The sequence below is a fragment of the Nelumbo nucifera genome, chromosome 1 (assembly GCF_055504915.1).
Source record: "Nelumbo nucifera cultivar China Antique chromosome 1, China Antique-T2T, whole genome shotgun sequence".
Lineage (NCBI taxonomy): Eukaryota > Viridiplantae > Streptophyta > Magnoliopsida > Proteales > Nelumbonaceae > Nelumbo > Nelumbo nucifera.
Window position 1 is genome coordinate 157,653,456 of NC_142649.1, and position 19,705 is coordinate 157,673,160.

Genomic DNA, 19,705 nt, shown 5'->3' on the forward strand with positions numbered 1-19,705 from the left:
AGCCCCTACTTGGGCACCCAAATACAGAGAGAGTACAAGAGAAGAGGAAAGGGCTCAAAATACCCCTGTCTAAGCATTCTCAACACTCCTCAAGTTATTTCTTGCCTTCTTTTTAGGGAATTTAAGATGCCATTTATTAGCATACTAACTAAAGGGAATAATTGATTGTTTGCAATGTATATTTTTACTGTGGTCTCAGTAAAAGAATTCAGGTTCATTAGCCCAACATGAATACGTTTCTCCTTAAATTATTAGTATCTAACATAGCACAAGGTTTAACAACCAAGACATCTATGAGTCCAACAATTCCTCTCTGATTGAACCTTGCTTTGACACCAAGTTGCACATGTATATTAGGATTTAGATAATGGATAGTGGTAAAAAAAAACGATCAGCAAGAAGCAAAATTTTGAACCAGAGCTAGATTCTGGTATTTCATTCATCATTAACTTAAAGAAAGACCTGAACCAACTTCTCTTTTCACCTGAAATTAAAGAAAATAAATGTATTCCTTGATCAAGAAAGGGCAAAAATGAAAAATTAATGGTAACAAAATAAAAATGCCAAAACATATTTGGTAACTACTATTGTGGATACTTATTTAGTTTGATAATGCTTGCCTTGAGATCAGAGTTCCTTCAATCTCGTAAATAACATCAGTCATGATCCAGTTATCAGGATACGGTTTTCCACTTGGTGCAAAGTAGTAACCAACCTGTTTATCCAATTCCCAACGTCACATGATCATTCACTCAAATAGCATATCTAAGTAAATGTACAATAGACACAAAATTACTCTAGTTGTAAAATAGTTACATTTCTGAGGTGGAACTGTGGAAGTTATTATCAGTTTTTGGATGAAATTCCATAATGTATTTGCAAATTTATGTTTACATGATAAAAGTGCTATGAAAATAATTATCTCACAGGAACAGTTTACATCTGGTTGAATGAGGAAAAATCAACCACAATCACTTCTCTACCACTGGGTCCAAGAAATGTAGAGCTCTTGGATTTCCTCCAAGAGGCATTCCCAAATAAGAGATAGGGAACTTTTCCACTTTGCATCCTAAAGCTTCTTTAAGGCTAATCATCAGGCTCTCACTTGTGTTTATTCCCACAATGCTACTTTTGGAAAAATTAACTTGTCCAACACCATCTCAAAGCATTTCATTATTCCTTTTAAGGTGTTGATATTTTCCAAATCAGCTTCTAGTAATAAAATTAGATCATCTGTGAAAAGCAAATGGTTTACAGGAAAAGCAAATTCGATCAACTTGGAGGCCTGGCCATTTGGCTTCATCACTTTAGACTAGGATATCCATCTTTTGGAATTCTGAAAACTATGTTTCCCTCCTTGTTTAAAGGATTGAGTGTTGAATATTTTCATTGTGATGTGTGTGAATTTGCAAAACACAAGTGTGTGCCCTTTCCAATCAGCAACAAGAGAAGTTCAGTCCCATTCTTTTTTATCCATAGTGATATATGGGGACCCTCCACAGTTCTAAATGTGCCTGGCTCATGATGGTTCGTCTCTTTTATTGATGATTGCACTAGGGTCTCTTGGATCTTTCATCTTAAATCTAAATCAGATGTAAGTAGTGTACTCCCAAATTTCCACAACATGATTCAAAATCAGTTTGGGATCAGAATCAAAAGATTTAGATCGGATAATGCACAGGATTATTTCAACCAAACTTTATCCCCATATTTTCAAAAAGAAGGGATTATCCATGAATCCTCCTGCATTAATACTCCACAACAAAACGGAGTAGCAGAAAGGAAGAATGGTCATCTACTAGCTACAACCCGAGCCTTACTTTTCCACCAGCATGTTCCAAAAACCTATTGGGGGGAAGCTGTGCTTATAGCCGCATACATTATAAATCGATTACCTTCGAGGGTGTTGGGATTTAAAACACCAATGGAAACACTTTCTCAATTTTATCCCAATCTACGTACAACAAATAATCTCACCCCAAGAATCTTTGGATGCACTACTTTTGTCCATGTCCATAGCCATAATAGAGGAAAGTTAGATCCAAGAGCTGTCAAGTGTATTTTTGTGGGTTATTCGTCCACCCAAAAGGGGTATAAGTGTTACCACCCACCTACCAAAAAATTCTTTCTCTATTGATGTCACTTTTGAAGAAAAAACACCATATTTCACTCAACCTTATCTTCAGGGGGAGTCCTTTAAAAAATTCTCACCATCACATAGGAGTTTCCTAGTTAGTCTAAACACCATTCATATTCCTAATACTTTATCTGAGGCATTATCTGATGAAAAATGGAAAGATGCCATGAGAGAAGAGATGCAGGCTCTAGATAAGAATCAAACATGGGAAATTGTTGACCTACCACCAGGAAAGAAACCCGTGGGCTGCAAGTGGATTTTCACAGTAAAGTACAAGTCAGATGGCTCTCTAGAAAGATACAAGGCAAGACTCGTGGCAAAGGGATATACACAAACCTATGGTGTTGACTATCAGGAGACATTCGCTCCAGTGGCTAAGATGAATACGGTAAGAATTTTGTTGTCACTAGCAGCTAACTTCGACTGGTACTTAGAGCAATTTGATGTAAAGAATGCTTTTCTTCACGGTAATTTAGAGGAGGAGATATACATGGATATTCCTTCGAGGTTCAAAGGAAATCTAAAAGGAAATAAAGTTTGCAGGTTGAAGAAAGCACTATATGGTCTCAAGCAATCACCTAGGGCGTGGTTTGGAAGATTTACTAAAGTTATGCTTGCCATCGGATACAAACAAAGTCAGGGAGATCATACACTCTTTATAAAGAATTCAGATGTAGGCGGAGTCACGGCTCTTTTGGTATATGTCGATGACATAATTGTGACAGGAAATGATGAAAAGGAGAAGGAAGCCTTGAGAAGATGCCTAGTCAGAGAATTTGAAATAAAAGAACTTGGGAGACTGAAGTATTTTCTAGGGATTGAAGTAGCTCATTCCAGAGAAGGCATCTTTATCTCACAACAGAAATATGTAACAGATCTTTTAAGAGAGACAGGAAAGTTAGCATGCAAACCATCCTCCACACCGATTAAGCCAACTCACAAATTGGGAGAAGCAAATGAAGATCCAGCCGTGAATAGGGAAATGTACCAAAAATTAGTAGGAAAACTTATATATCTTGCCCACACAAGGCCAGACATAGCATATGCCATGAGCGTGGTTAGCCAGTTTATGCACAACCCGAAAGAGGTTCACCTACAGACGGTCTATAGGATACTACATTACCTAAAGGCTAATCCTACCAAAGGAATCTTGTTTAAAAGAAATATTGGATTAGCCCTAGAGGCATACACCGATGCAGATTATGCAGGCTCTCCTGTGGATAGGCGGTCCACTTCAGGTTATTGTACGTTCCTTGGAGGAAATCTTGTGACATGGAGGAGTAAGAAGCAGAACATGGTAGCTAGATCAAGTGCGGAGGCAAAATTCAGGGCAATGGCTCAGAGAGTATGTGAATTACTATGGCTCAAGATAAAATTTGGAAGACCTAAAGATCAGATGGGAAGGTCCAATGAGATTATTCTGTGACAACAAGTCAGCTATTAACATTGCTCACAATCCCGTCCAACATGACAGGACAAAGCACATTGAGATAGATAGGCATTTCATAAAGGAAAAGCTGGATAGCGGATTAATTTGCATTGCATACGTCTCAACGAATGGTCAACTGGCAGATGTGCTGACAAAAGGGCTTTGCAATGTGGCATTCCAAGGACTTATCTCCAAGCTGGGAATGAAAGATGCATATTCACCAGCTTGAGGGGGAGTGTTGGAAAGTAGAAGATTGACTCTCTGATTGATTCTCCATAACTTTAGGTCCATCAGTTTAGGAAACATACATAAGTTAGTGTTTTGGAATGGTAGAATACTGATGTATTTCATTCTATTCACAATCGGCATATTTATACAGTAAGCTACTGCAATAAATAGAAAGAAGAAAAAATAGAAAGAAAAGAAAATATAAAGTACAAGAATAGAAAGAAAGAAATAGAAAGAAAAACCTTCTAAATCAATCCTTCCATAATCCTAAGAATATATACAATTCTATTTTTACACAACTACCAAATATAGATCTGCACGAGTAACCCCACGTTTTCCAACACTCCCCCTCAAGCTGGTGAATAGAGATCTTCCATTCCCAGCTTGGCTATAATTCTTCGAAAGTCTGTACTATTGAGCCCTTTAGTAAGTACATCGGCCAGTTGTCCTTTCGTAGACACATAGGGAGTGCAAATCAACTTGCTGTCCAGTTTCTCTTTTATAAAGTGTCGGTCAATTTCGATGTGCTTCGTCCAGTCATGTTGAACAGGATTATGAGCAATATTGATGGCTGACTTGTTATCACAATATAGTTTCATAGGCTCTTCTCGTGGAATCTTCAGGTCTTCTAAAATTATCTTCAACCAGAGTAATTCACACACTCCTTGTGCCATAGCCCTGAATTCTGCCTCTGCACTTGACCAAGCCACTACATTTTGCTTCTTACTCCTCCAAGTGACTAAGTTTCCTCCCAAGAAGGGACAGTAACTAGAAGTGGACCGTCTATCTACGGTCCCCCATCTGTATATGCTTCAAGAGCCAGTCCCCCATTTCTTCTAAATAAAATTCCTTTTCCTGGATTGACTTTCAAATAGAGCAAAATTCGATGAGTAGCCTGCAGATGAACTTCTTTAGGATTATGCATAAACTGACTTATTACACTTACAGCGTATGCAATATCTGGCTGTGTATGTGCAAGATAAATGAGTTTTCCAACCAGTCTTTGGAACATCTCCTTGTCTACACTTGCATTCTCGCTGGCTTCTCCAAGTTTATGATTTGGAACATCTCCAAGTCTACACTTGTAATATCTGGCCGTGGAAGCTGGTTTACATGCCATATTTCCTGTTTCTCTCAAAAGATCAACAACATACTTTTGTTGAGAGATAAAGATGCCTTGTTTAGAATGTGCTACTTCAATTCCGAAAAAATACTTTAGTCTCCCCAAGTCTTTTATCTCAAATTCTCTGGAAAGGCAGTTTTTCAATGCTTCCTTCTCCTTTTTATCATTCCCATTAACGATTATATTGTCCACATAGACTAATAGTGCAGTAACTCCCCTTGAGGTTGTGTGTTTGATAAACAATGTGTGGTCACCTTGACTTTGCTTGTAACCTGTACTAAGCATCACCTTTGTAAACCTTCCAAGCCATGCTCTCAGAGATTGTTTGAGGCCGTATAGTGCTTTCTTCAACCTACAAACGTTGTTCCCCTTAATGCCTTCTCCAAAACCCGGTGGAATGTCCATGTATATCTCCTCTTCTAGATCACCATGGAGAAATGCATTCTTTACATCAAACTATTGCAAATCCCAATTATAGTTAGCAGCCAAAGACAACAACACCCTTACTGTATTCATTTTAGCTACCGGGGCAAAAGTTTCCTGATAATCTACCCCATAATTTGTATATATCCCTTGGCTACCAGTCATGCTTTGTACCTTTCTAACGACCCATCAAATTTGTACTTAATTGTGAACACCCATTTACAACCTACAGTCTTCTTGTTTCTTGGTAGATCCACAACTTCCAATGTGTTGTTCTTTTCTAGTGCCTCCATTTCCACTCTCATGGCTTTTCTCCACTCCTTATTAGAAAGTGCCTCGGCTAGAGTATTAGGAATTGGAATAGTGTCAAGGCTGAGTAGAAAACTTTTATGAGATTTAGAGAATCTTTGGAACGACACAGATTTTGCTAAAGGGTACAATGGGCGTTTGGTACATTCTCTGGTTCCTTTTCTCAGTGCAATAGGTAGGTCATACTCAGACTGTGAAGGTGCAGGTTCAGGTTCTGCATATCCCTCAGTTCCAGGATTAGGAGTTGAATCTTGGACTTGCACAAGTTGAGGATCTGGATTTCTTCTCCTAAAGTAAATCTGCATATATCTCACCTCATCATGCACATCATTGGTGGGGTTAATAGTGTCAGAATTTGGTTCAATGGTCGGATTGTTTGACTCTTGTTAAGACTCGGGAATGTAGGGCTCAGAGGATTGTGACTCAGAGGGATGTGATTCTTGACAGTTGGATGACTGTGAGGAGGGTAATACATCTAAGGAGAGTAGATCCGAGGCCTTATCTTCCATTAATGAGGGCTCCCCCTGAAGATAAGGTTGAGTGAAAAAGGATTGTCCCTCCTCAAATGTGACATTGATGAAGGTGTAGATTTTCTGGTGGCTGGATGATAACATTAATAACCTTTCTGAGTTGAAGAATATCCCAAGAAGACACACTTGATTGCTCGTGGATCCAATTTTCCCTTATTATGGACATGAACAAAGGCAGTGCAGCCAAAAATTCTTGGTGCGAGATTATTTGAGGTTCGAATATCAGGGTAGAATTGAGAAAGGACTTGTATTGGGCTTCGGTTGTCAAGAACTTTAGATGGTAGTCATTTTATGGTGTATGCAGCAGTAAGGACAGCTTCCCCCCAATATTGTTTTGGCACCCGGTTTTGAAAGAGAAAGGCTCGGGTGGTTTGCAAAAGATGGCCATTTTTCCTCTCAGCTATCCCATTCTGTTGGGGAGTGTTAACACAGGAGGATTCATGCACAATGCCTTCTTTCTGAAAAAATGGGGACAAATTCTGATTAACATAATCTGTAGCATTATCAGATCGAAACCTTTTAATTCTCACACCAAACTGAGTTTGGACCATGTTATGAAAGTTGGGAACATGGTACCCACATCAGATTTAGACTTAAGAAGAAAAATCCATGTGACCCTAGTGCAATCGTCAATAAAGGTGACAAACCATCTAGAACCAGTAATGTTGGGAATTTGAGAAGGGCCCCATATATCCGAATGAATCAAATAAAAAGGAGTTGAAGATCTTTTATTGTTGATTGGGAAAGAAACCCTTTTGTGCTTAGAAAGTTCACAAACATCACAATGAAAGGTTTCAACATCAATTCCTTTAAACAAGGAAGGAAACATTGTTTTTAAAACAGGAAATGAAGGATGACTGAAACGGAAGTGATGACGCCAAATTAAATCTTTATTGGAGATAGATAAAAATGACTCGTGTGTGAGAAGGTTTGTTGGTTGCTTCAAGGTAGTAGAGTCCATCCCTTTCCTTAGCAAGTCCAATCTTCTTCCCTGAAACCTGGTCCTGAAATACACAGTAAGAAGGAAAGAACACAACTTATAGGCTTTTTAAGAATAAGGACTATAAAAATGGCATTAACTCTTGGGCTAATTAGTGAAAGAATGGTAGGATCCATCGTATGGACGCCAAAAAGGTAGTGGAATGGGTGGGCGAATTTCAAAAAAATTCCTACATTTCTTCCAACTAGGAATCATATTCCCTAAATTTGGAATACAATATTCAAGGATCCTACTTGAACCATAACCGAACCAGATCTGAACCAAAAGACAAGGGAGGGATTATACCTGATCCAAAGAAATAATATCTCCCAAAGTTGGTGTTCACGCCCAGAGAAGACACCAAAATCTACTCCTGCTAAAGATGACACAGCAATTGTGGAACGGAACCAACAGAGTGCATCCTACACACCGAATTCTTCAAAAGAATCCTCTGGAAACAATGAGCACCGAACTTGATCAATTTCTTTTGGAAAATTGATATCAAGAACTGATTTCTTCATTCCCTTCTCAGTGAAGATCGAACTATGCAGCAGGTGGTGGCGGCTGGAGGAGTTCCCTAATGCTAAATTGGCGTAGAAGCAGTTTTCAGCTTAGAGAGAATGAGATCCTATTTCTGTCTTTCAGAAGAATACCTCTGAAAACCCTAGGTTCGAATTCTAATAATTCTTGATAGGGTTTCTTCCTTTCTTGTTGATTAAGAATCCCCTAATCCTATTAGGAGTTATCCCAATTCAAATCTGTATTTGGATGGGGATAATCTTAATCCTATCTGTAGATTAGGTTATCCCAATTCAAATCTGTATTCAAATCATATTAGAATTTGGTCTCTAAGATTGGATAGGGTCAAAACCCTATCCTATCAGCTAACCCTACTCTCAGATCCGCCCCATAAGTGGGTGATCATATCAGCCCAGTTCGAAATGGGCTTTTGGCCCATTAAGTAATTAGTGCTCAATTAGTTTCTAATCTGCTGCCTAGTTGGGCGTCTTTGTATGGCGTGGAACCCAAGCATTGATCTACACACCAGTCACATGGTTTCGGCCCAGCCTTCATTACAAGGCCTAGCCGAATTCACTGGAAAGCCCAGTGAACCCCTGAGCCCATCATATGGACCCTATGGGCCCAACACTTACACTAAGTGGTCCCTAGGCCAAGCCATCTTATAAACACCCAGGGACTGTGGGCAGGAGCAAGATTAGCCCATCAGGTATTATCCCAAATGGCCTTACACTTAACCTCTCAGCCCATAATGATCAAGCACTGCCCAACAAGAGAGGACCTCTCCCTCGGCTGCAAGGAACAGTGATGCACTTTCTACTTACATGGATCCTGGGAATTAAAACCATTTGCAAACGTTTTGAAACCGTACTTAAATATATATCATATATATAAATTTTGCAAAACAAAATTCCAACGATTGAAATCAACTGTCGGCAGTTTGGTTTCCATCAGAGAGTGCATTCCCGATCATTACCTTTGTCCGATAAAGGGGCTGATCCCGTCACTATGATCACCCACTCAGATGAATTCTCAGACTGTCCCAACATACCCAGGTTTTGACCCCCGCTAAGGATCTCACTAATTAGCATATCAAAGACACCCAAATCTGACACCTAATGCAGTACCGTAATCGGGTCTAGGGGTCAGGTGTAACTTTCCAGTTTTGCCCATCTATCTCCAAGGTCCAAGGTAATACTGGAAATCTGGTCCAGTTCAAGGGTTCAATTAATCCTACATAGCATATGCCTTGGGTCTTACCCTGGCGGCTGAGACAAGCCACCCCAACAGTTGGCAGCACACCAGTGTCAGCCTTGGCAGGATAAATCTCCCCAGACTTATCCAGCGGCTGTGAACATTCAAAACCAACACAAGCCTCATTAAGTGTTCAGTTTTAGGGTCTTACACAGAAGTATACCACACAACATGAATCAAACATGTACTTCATTTATTTACATTAAATATCAAAAGTACATCAAAACTGATTGAAGCTAAGGGCATACCAAAACTGTCCAACAATTAGTGCCATCTATTACTACTAAAACTTTTAGTATCATGCGCACAGATAATTTGAACCATGGCCCCATCCATAGAGAACACAACTTTCTTTATTCCATCCAACTCAAACGGCTTCTCCAATTCCACTGCAAGGTCTTATTCCTATGCAAAGATGGCCCATCCAATTATTCCACTTGTGCTTTTGCCAGACTTAGAACCACACAAAGATTTAGAATGGTCCTCTTGTAATCTCACTTTGTTGAGTTATTTCCTCTTCATTAAAAACTAACTTGGAGATAGAGTTCTTTTTCCTTCTATTTTCTAATGCATTAAAGAACTTAGAGTTATCATCCCCTAGTATTTTAAAAGCACAAGGCGCAAGGTGAGGTGTAAACCTTTTTGAAGCAGGGTGCAAGATTTTCTAAAATAAAAAAAATGTAAAAATTCAAAATAAATCAAGAAAGATATTAATAGTATTAATTAAAAACTGAAATTTTAATCTTAAACTAAATATTTTAAAAAGTCTACTAGATCAAATTAAAATGCATAAACATAACATATAAAACATATCCAAAGTGAAAATACAAAAATAAATACAAACATCGCATATAAAATATAATCCAGCATGTCTAACTTTAAATTTCTTTATGTCTTTCCCAATTGCAGTATTTTAAATAGTTAATGTGATGTTAAACATCTTTCATTCCTAATTCTACGAGCTGCCTTTGTACCAAGCCTCTTTGGGCAAGCCCAAACAAGTCCATGTCAGGGCCTTAAATTCTTAATCCCTAAAAAAATGGTTTTATAATTTAAATTATCTTTAAAAAAATTGTCTCGTAATAATAACACAGGAACAACATTAGCATAAGTTTCTTAATCACTATTCAGGTATTTGTGATTGCAATTAAGAAATGATGTATATTATAGGAAACTTATTTACACTTAAGGGTTTAAGAAACTTATGTGGAGTCTCCTTAAGATTATGTGAATATTGACACATGCCATGAATATTTACACTTAGGGATGTAATATATGATAGATCATTGAATGAGTAGAAATAATGTGTTTAGTGTTACTCAAATAAGAAACCATACCTCAGTTTTTGAATCTACTCCATATATACAAAAGATGTTCTTTAGGGGAGGCCTATCCCAAGGTGTGAGTGGATTCAAAACTGGATCATTATGATACAACCTGGAAAGATACAACAATATCTATATAAGCCTGTCAGAAAATTGTACTTCTCAATTACAAATTTTCAGTACGTAGTACTTAAAATGTTCTAGAGCAGACAACAGAGGGAATAAATACTCAGATGCATGTTATCAGAAATGCTACTTAAGGACAGCATAACTCATACTCATTACCCTGAGTTCATTTCCATCACAACAGAAGTTGTAGGGTGCACACATAAGAACATGGATGCACTAACAAATATATGGAAAACTGCTACTTATAGAGATATCCAGATGGATGAATACAACAAAGTAGGAATGCAACTTGGGTGGGCTTGGGTTGAGATTCTGTCATATTTAATTGATACTGTAATCAAAAAAATATTTATATATTATGCAGCAGTACCTACAAGAAGACCTTTGCTGCAAAGGAGTTATTTTTTGGCTGTGAAAAAGATACCAATGATTACTTGATCTTCCTGACTGCATAGGAAGAATCCTTCAAAATTGCAGATGGTGAAGAACAAAGGATGATGGAGGATGATCCGAAAGTTATCCCTCTATGACAAATTAATAAGAGGGTAATGAAATCTACTTCCCGATTAGTGAAGACATGGGGGAAACCAATCCTTCTTAGGATAAACTTTCACATGGCTACTGATCTATGCAACATTCATGCAGAGGACAAGCTCAAGGGCAAGGAAAGAATCTTATCTAGCAAACAAATATGTATCATGTAGCTGACCCCATATAGTTGGGATAAGGCATGGATGATGACTATGATAAGAAATTGTGGCTAGCTGTAACCTGCTACTGGTAACTAACAGCACCTATAGAAATTCAATGTTTTAAAAGTGCAAGGGGTAATTTGCATCTGAGGCACAAGGTGCAAGGCGAGGCATGCGTCTTCGAAGCAAGGTGCAAAAAATACAAAAAATGCCAAGAATTCAAAAATTAAAAAAGTTAAAAATATATTAAACATAATATTAATAAAAATTATAAACTCAAAATTTAAAATAAATGTTTTAAAAAACTATTATCTAAAACTAAAATACAATGCATAACATGTAAAACGAATTCAAATGAAATTTTAAAAATAAATATGTAAAACATTTTCAAGCATGTAAAACCCACAATTTCTTTTTCTCCTCAATTGCATTACTTATAACGGCTAATGTGATGTAAAACATCTTGCATTCCTGATTCTACGAGCTGCCTTTATACCAAGCCCCTCGAGGCAACTAGAGCTCCAAGAACCCCTATAATGTTGTTCATTCGTCATCCTAATAAAATCTATATCTATATATTAAAATGTAATGTGTGCCAAGCTGGCACTTTCCTGATTTTTGGTTACTTTTGAGAATCACTGGTCTTTTTTATGATTGTTTTTGAGAATCATTTATCTTTTTCTGGTTTTTTTAATTTTTCTCAATTTTAAATTGAACAAAATAACTCAAGTGGCCAATAAGCTCTAATACTTTTATATCCTCTCATTAACTCACCATTAACTCCATCTCCTCTTTCTCATTAACTCCTTTAATTATCCCATCTCATTAACTACACCATTAACTCTCTCCTTCAATAACTCATGCCATTAATTCTTTCTCCTCTTCATTATTCCATTAAATTACATAAAATTCATTAACTTTATTTATATCTATATTCATTTCAAATTAAATATAATTTTATATACTTTAGATATATTTATATTAAATTATGATTATCAAAAAAAATAATTATATTGAAAATGGAGGTATTCAATGATAAATTATTAGGCTAAACAATCTACTTCAATTTAAAAGATAATTAATTTTTAAGTTAATTAATTAAACAATTTATATTTCAAAATAACTATTTTTAATTCACTCAACAAATAAAACCAGTGTTTTAAAATCAACTTGGAGGCTGAATAGTTTTTGCCTCTAGGTCATGGGTCAGCAGTCCAATTATTCGGGTTGGACAAATCAAACCATGATACATCATCCATCTATATATGCATAATATGATATAATATAATTACATTTTGTGTGTATATATTATTTTATGTTCAATTTGTACTTTTTATTTTAGTTTTTAATTTTTATAAATAAAAGAGATGGAAATTGAAATTTGAGACCACAAAATGAGCTTTGTTTTGTATAGTGGGGTTACAAAGATTGTAAAATGTAACCTAAAATTAAAAAAAAAGAAAAAGAAAAAGAAGATCACCCCAATTAGACAATTGAGCACAAAGTTAAGTCCTCTAGAAGTTTTCAGTACATTGTATATTGTAACCCATGATCTAATGACTAGATCAAAGGGTCAATGGATCAATTGTCTAGGTTGAATAGGTTTTAACCAAATCAACAGTTTTTTACAAAATAGTAGGTTCTAGGAAACCCAAAATTAGAAATAGAGTCAAGTGATGGTTCAAATGGTTTAACTGTCCAAAGTCAACCACAAGTTGAGAACATTGAATAAAACATCACAAAAATTAAAATCCATTTATATTCCATTTAAAATAATAAAAATAATTATTAATTATTATTGTTATTGATAAAAATATTTTTATTAATATAATATAATAAAAACAAGGGAAAATTCCACTTTAGTACCCTGAACTTTGGGGGTAGTGTCAAGTTAGTACCCAAACTTTCAAACATGCACTACAGTACCCAAACTTTCAAAAAGTGTCATGTTGGTCCAAAACCGTTAACAAACATTAAGTATCATGTAAAAGGACAAAAATGCCCTTAACCTATCATCTAGTTTTCTTATGATTGGTATCGAATCTCTTTTTTCCGGGAAAATGAGAAATAGGGCTTTGCTGTTGAGAACATCAACCGTAGCATCTCAGATACCAGGAAGTCATTTGATGGTTTTCTCAACAAAACCAGTGCAAGCGGAACAATTCATTCCCAATACCAAGAACAAAGCCTTCACCTCCGATCCTTTCATCTTCTCCTGAACAAGAACACCCTTGGGATACTTGGGCATCAAAGGGTAATGCAGCGCCAGCAACAAATCTCAACAACTCTCATTCTGAAAGCAAGCTAATAATCAGATAACTAATGGTCAATTAATGGCAGGGACCAACTTGGCACTTTTTGAAAGTTTGGGTACTGCAATGACATGTTTGAAAGTTCGGTTACTAACTTGACACTACCGCCAAAGTTCAGGGTACTAAAGTGGAATTTTCCAAAAAAAAATTAATAAAATGTAATAAGATAAATTAAAAACTAATATCCATTTAAAATTAATATAAAACTAATACAAAATTATCTAACAATTATTAGTTTTATAATTAATTTTTACTAACGAACTTAAATTCCATTGAAAAATAAAAATTCAATATCATAATGATTAATAAAAAAGAAAAATTAATAAAAATTTAATCTTAAATATAGTTTAATTAATTTAAAATCAACATAAATTTCATTTAAAAATAGGGAAAATTATAGAAACCTCCTTGGGTTTCTTAACAATCCTATGAACCTCCCTTATATATGTTTTGGCCTTTACATAAACCTCCTATGCGCCTCGCCTGAGCACCTAGGTGTGCCTTTTGAATCACTGTGGAAAACTGTTGACAAGTGAGAGAATCAACTGGCTGAAGTCTTCACATGCATCGATATTCACAAGAAATACAACTTTTTTATGTTAATCACTAAGAGGTGCTAATCTGACCTTGAATTTCAACATTTCAAATCGAGAAATTTTCATGAGCAATAGGAAATAAGCAGTATGTTACTCACTCTTCTAATTGGTACAACAGCCTTTTGCTATCTGGATCATAATCCTCTATTGCTTTGAAAAAGGTTCCATCTGATATTTCTCTAGCAGAGAAGGACAATGGAGTAGGGAGTCTACATTCCATGCTAGACAGATCAACCTGGGGTTGTGATATATCTGAAATTGAAGGATAGGCTTTAATGCCTGAAAATGCAGGACAACTTCCTCAAACTTATTAAGCTGAATTGGATCCTTAATAAAGAAAAAGGAAAAATAATGATTTATGATGCATAAGGATTTAAATCTGCACCTTGTGGTGAAGGAATTTCAATATTTATAATATTTGTTGGCCATCCAGAGTAATTTAACTTAAACTCCATTTCATCACAGTGACAGATTTGATGCCTCTTCTTTCTGCCCTCAAAGAAATGTTTCCAATGTATGTGGTTTGATGTACAATACTTTGAGAATGGCATCATCCATAGCGAGGAACCAAATGAATTGAACATCAATCTTGCTGTTCCCTGATATCTTGCACAAGCAAATAATAGATGTTAAATACAGGCTATATCCAAATAGAGTATGGACAAGGATACATGACCAATAAAGTTAAATAAGGTGACTAGGCTGATCCCAACTTCAGAAATCAATTATAAAGGTTTCCAAAAGATGCATTCAATCTCAAATGGCCTACCCTGCACCCTTATTTGTACATATAACAGTCTTTACACTCTTACTTTCAAGTCTTTCCAGTCATTGACAAAGAATAACTAACTAAAAAGACCAGAAGTTTTTGACAAGCCATTTCAAGCATAATGTCTCTTTGCCAAAGGGGCCTCAAAATTGACTAAGCCCATCCCGACAAACAGTTCACAGATCTGGAAGTTTGAAGGCATTATTTGTTGCATGGTCAAAATTAGCTTCATGTCCTTGCAGAATGTTAAATAGTTAAGAAAAGTGATATTTCTATTTTCTACCTTATGGGCATCCACTTTAATAATGCTTAAAAATATTGGGACTACTCTGGTAATACGTCATAGATCTAGTGGGTGTCACTTTCCCACAATTGAATGTCTTTTGGAAGGTGATCCAACATGTGTCATGGTTCATTTGGAGGAAAAGAAAGCAAAGGATTTTTGAAGACAGAAACTTGATCTGGAAACTCCAAGAAGCAAAGTGTGGCTTATTCATTCCTAGCTATCAGTGCATAAGAGCTTTTTAAGGATATTCCACACCATGAATATTTTCCTTTCATAAAAGTGTTGTGTTAAAGGAGTTGGTATAGGGTCAGCTAGTTGTTGTTTTGCTACTGCACCTTGTATGGTGGCTCACTGTACATGTTATCTCCTGTGCATGTTTTGATTTATAATTTCAATGAAATACCTTACCATTTGCTCAAAAAAATCCATTTACATGAATTAATTTTATTATCCCTGGCCAGTTGATTCAGGTGCACACGGCCAATATGCATAGGTTTATAAGTCTTCTTTCCCAATCATAGGAACCACTGCTTGGTTTAGTGGTAAAATCTCAGGATCACAAATGTGAAAACATGGGCTCAAGTCTGAGAGCTGCCACTTTGTACAAAAAAAATTAGTAAAAAAAAAGTTAAAAGTCCATATACAGTCTAACCCTCCCAAGACAACCATCCTTGGGTATCTATTCAACACATACATTTATTGGTAACAGTTTTCATGGTTGTAATTTGCTGTATTTAGGCTACCAATATACAAGCTTGACAAACTAAATATCAACATAGCAAGATCTTCTGGTTACAGAGGAACCACAGATGGGTTTGGTACCCCCCATCACTTTTTGGTCCCACTCCCATCTAGTAGATGAGTTTGTCAAGAAATCAACATACCTAGAAGATTTTTTTATTAGTAACTAATCAATGATCTTATTGATTTGTAAAAAGAAAAGTATACAGATTTTGTTTGTGCCAAGCACCCCCTTACCTATGAAACAGATATAGACATGAACATGGATATGGGAAACAGAGATACAACTCCCCATTTCCTAAAATTCTGGACACAGATAAGGGGTATGGGTGTCCCATGTAATAAGCTTATGTCTAGCTTTTGAATCTAAATGTCAATTCTCAAGACTTATGTCTCGCAAAATTTAATTAAATTCCTAACATGTGCAGATATTTGTGGTACAATTTTTTGAAGGGTTAATTATTTAAAGTGCCCCTGAACTATCTGACAATTAAAATACACCTAAAGTTTCAGAACCTTAAAGTAACCCTGAACTTCCAGACATTCAATTTTCCTTACATCTTGCCATTAAATTAAGAAAATAAAAAAGCTATTTTACCCTTGACTACTCTTCAAATTTTCAAACTATACCAGACTAGAACCCAAATTGCAAACCAAACCCAATCATGTCCAAATACTATTTGTCAGATCCAAAATATTCATCACAGAGAAAGATGGGTTGAGAGACAAAGGATGACCATACCCCATAAATACAGTGTACACTAACATGTTCAATATCTGTTTCTTTGCAATTGGAACAATAGTGGACAGAAAAAGGAGAACTTGGGATGCAGAGGATGATTAATCTCTTGATTCTTTAGAGATAAACTAGATTAACTAATATCCAGTCTAAGACTTTAAGCCTGAGATGGATAAAGTTTTGAACAATGTCAGAACCTACTGGTTTATCAAACTGGTGTACAAGGAAATCAATTCTACCAATAAAGTTGGCTTGAATGGTTGACCTTTTGAATTGTTCAAACCACTTGTAGGCGATAGTTTGTACCATTGCAACTCAGTCCATTTTTTTACTTCTTTGAAACCTAAAATCTTAAGAAAAAATAAGAAATGAAATGCCAGAAAATGAGTGAGCACTGGGTTAAAGACAAAATGGAGGGAGAGAGAAACGAAGAAGTGATTGATTGGAGAATCATGAGAGAGAGAAAGAGAGATGCCAAGGAGTCTGATGGATGAAAAAAATGGCCAGCATTTAATGGAACAAAAATCCATTTCATGGCAGGGATGATGAAATCCAAGAATTGGGAGACTTATAAGGCCCTTCAAGATGGAGTTATTGTGGATAACTTATAACTATATTTGAATGCATGCCAATCCCTTTCTGAAATCCGAATTCTCTCCCCCTCTGTTTGTATGAACAGTTAAGAAAACAAGATGAAATTAACTCAGTTGTAATATAGTGGAAGCTTCAATGCTAAAACTCTTAGAATAACCAAAACGGAACCCCAGCCATCAGATTATTCAAAAAGAAATGGAGAAGAGCCCATAAATCAAGAAGCATTACTTATAGACAATAACCCCTGCAATTCTATCCACTACTGCAAACTCCAAGTGCATGTTAAAGAAGATTAATAGAGAAAGGGATTTAAATATGAACTCAGAGACCATCGGTCTCGTGTGGGAATTAGCAGTTCAAAAACATTGAAAAGCATTGTTTCTAATCTTTTATTTTCCATTTTTGTTTTAAGATTTATATTTTTAAATGCTTACCTCTACTCTTGGCTCCCCTTCTCTAATTTTTTATTGTCATAAAATTAGTGGACTTGCCAAACTCACTGCATCAAGAGTGGTCTATATTCAGCCTCTTTCTCTTCCTTGCTTCTAGATTTCTTCGGCCTCTTAACCACTCTTTTGAATGCCATGTCCAGCTCTTTCGGGAACACAGTCTTCTTTGTCGCTTTTCATTCCCCTCTCCACAATCTTCGCTTGCACAGATGCATTACAAGCTTCTGAAGTCAGTGGGTTGGTTTTAGGTTACTGCCTAACACACGGAAGCTTCAAGGGTCCCAACCTCCTTGACACAATAGAAGAGAAGGGAATAGGGAAATTCTTCACTATTGTCCAAAATATCTTCAGGCCTCATATAAGCTTACATACATAGCATAACTCAGACATGGAACGTGTCACTCCACTGATGGCATGGTCCTCGGGTATAGAATCTGTTGTAGTGAGGCAATTGAGCACCCATACTGGACTGGGCCTGAGCTGCCGTGGGCCTAACAGTTGGTTCTCTTTGGACCTGTTGACTTGTAATCCCACTAGGTAAATCCAGTTCTAATAAGAATAGGGAAAACTGGGTTTTTTAAAATTCAAACACGTCATGTGATGTCACGTGTAAGTGGTATTTGACGGCCAACTAACAGAAGGGTCATATATGTCATATCAACAGATCAGGGGTACTTTACATAGGTTTTGAAAGTTTAGAGTAATAAGTAATTGTTAGATAGTTCAGGGGTACATAAAGCAATTAACCCTTTGTTAAAATATGCCACTTTACATATATGAGAAGTTCTAATGTTATAGAGTACATTTAGAAGTATCCAAGAAGTATCCGGTATCCAAAAAGTATCAGAAATGACACAAGTAAACTAGGCATATACAGGTATTCAGGTATCATAGACCTTAACATGTATAGGTATTCTTGGCTTTGTACATTCCCGATGTACAGCCTTCATTTGTACAGGGTTTCTTTTTGAGTAATACAACACTTATATATATTTATATATCCCTTCTTTTATCAGTAAAAAGTGTCCCTTTTTAAGATCAACGAAAATATGTATTCATATTAGGTATGAAACCCTAGACCAAAAAATGGCCTCCCAAAAATACAATATGATCAGCTTTGCATTCTAGGATCCCAGTACAAGCGATCCATCAAATTTCTCTTCAAGTTAGAAAGAAACCTTACAGCAGATGGTTAGAAATTATTAAATTGTGCTTTTAATTGGACCCATTCAATGGAATCCCAATTCTTGAAACATGGGATAAGTGGCAAATTAAGGGGACACCAGACCCACCTATAGGAAGATACAGATATAGATAGATATTAGTTTGGCAATCAATTATAGATGAAGAAAGAAGGAACCTCAGAAACTGGAAGGCCAAATGTATTGCCAGAAAGTGTTGCTTTGACTGTCTCAGTTGCACCAAGAAGAGGAGCTCCTGGGATTAAAAAGACAAAAATATGATAAAAGGGGATTGATAACTGTGCCAACAACTTATTTGCAAACCAAAATGTTTTCCTGGGAAAGACAGCATACCAACTGCAAAATAGGCATGTATATGTTCATCAAGCCATTGCATATACTTTCTAGGTGCAATTTCCAGCTTTAACCATTCCAAAAAGTAGCGAAAAACATTGTTTCCCAATGAATGGGCAAAAACTAATGAGGGACCTCCATGAAGTTTAAGGGCAGTTTCAAAGGTCAGCCTGCACAGTTATGAGAGAAAAAATAAAATTTCATAACCTAACCCATACTAGTAAAACAATCAATCAAAACCAACCCTGATATAATTCTGGCTAGGAAACTTCAAATGACCAGGCATGTAAACACTACTTGTATTTTAACAGTCTCCAAATAAATTAAGATGATTCTAGTTTCTCTCTGATCTACAATAAATCTCTCATTAACTTTGTTTTTTTTTTATAATTAACAGAAACTTTCATTAAGAGATATTAAGAGAAAAAGATACAAGAGGAGGGAGGGGTAAAATCTCTTAACCCTCCCTAAAGGTGCATTTCAAGTTACAATATTGCCCATGACTCTTCCTACCCCTTGTTTGGCCAGTGAATCTGCGAAGGAATTGGCACTCCTCTTAGTCCATTGAAACTTGATTTCCATGTTTTGAGTAAACTGTTTAACATTC

At 36.3% G+C, this 19,705-nt stretch overlaps 1 protein-coding gene across 17 annotated transcripts in view; it reads right to left on the reverse strand.

Annotated features, from left to right (window-relative positions):
• PSAT1 (phospholipid sterol acyl transferase 1) overlaps nucleotides 1–19,705 on the reverse strand; it is a 129,653-nt gene that overhangs the window by 63,921 nt on the left and 46,027 nt on the right. For 12 of the 17 annotated variants that reach the window (XM_088894909.1, XM_088894907.1, XM_088894908.1 and 9 more), the window contains exons 4-9: nucleotides 19,099–19,268; nucleotides 18,924–19,000; nucleotides 14,371–14,584; nucleotides 14,084–14,264; nucleotides 10,269–10,368; nucleotides 621–715 (exon numbers count right to left, since the gene is read on the reverse strand). In XM_088894909.1, the coding sequence (XP_088751035.1) occupies nucleotides 621–715; nucleotides 10,269–10,368; nucleotides 14,084–14,264; nucleotides 14,371–14,584; nucleotides 18,924–19,000; nucleotides 19,099–19,268 (837 nt within the window). The remainder of the gene's footprint in view (nucleotides 1–620; nucleotides 716–10,268; nucleotides 10,369–14,083; nucleotides 14,265–14,370; nucleotides 14,585–18,923; nucleotides 19,001–19,098; nucleotides 19,269–19,705) is intronic. The other 5 variants (XM_088894904.1, XM_088894911.1, XM_010266639.3 and 2 more) reach the window with 2 other exon arrangements.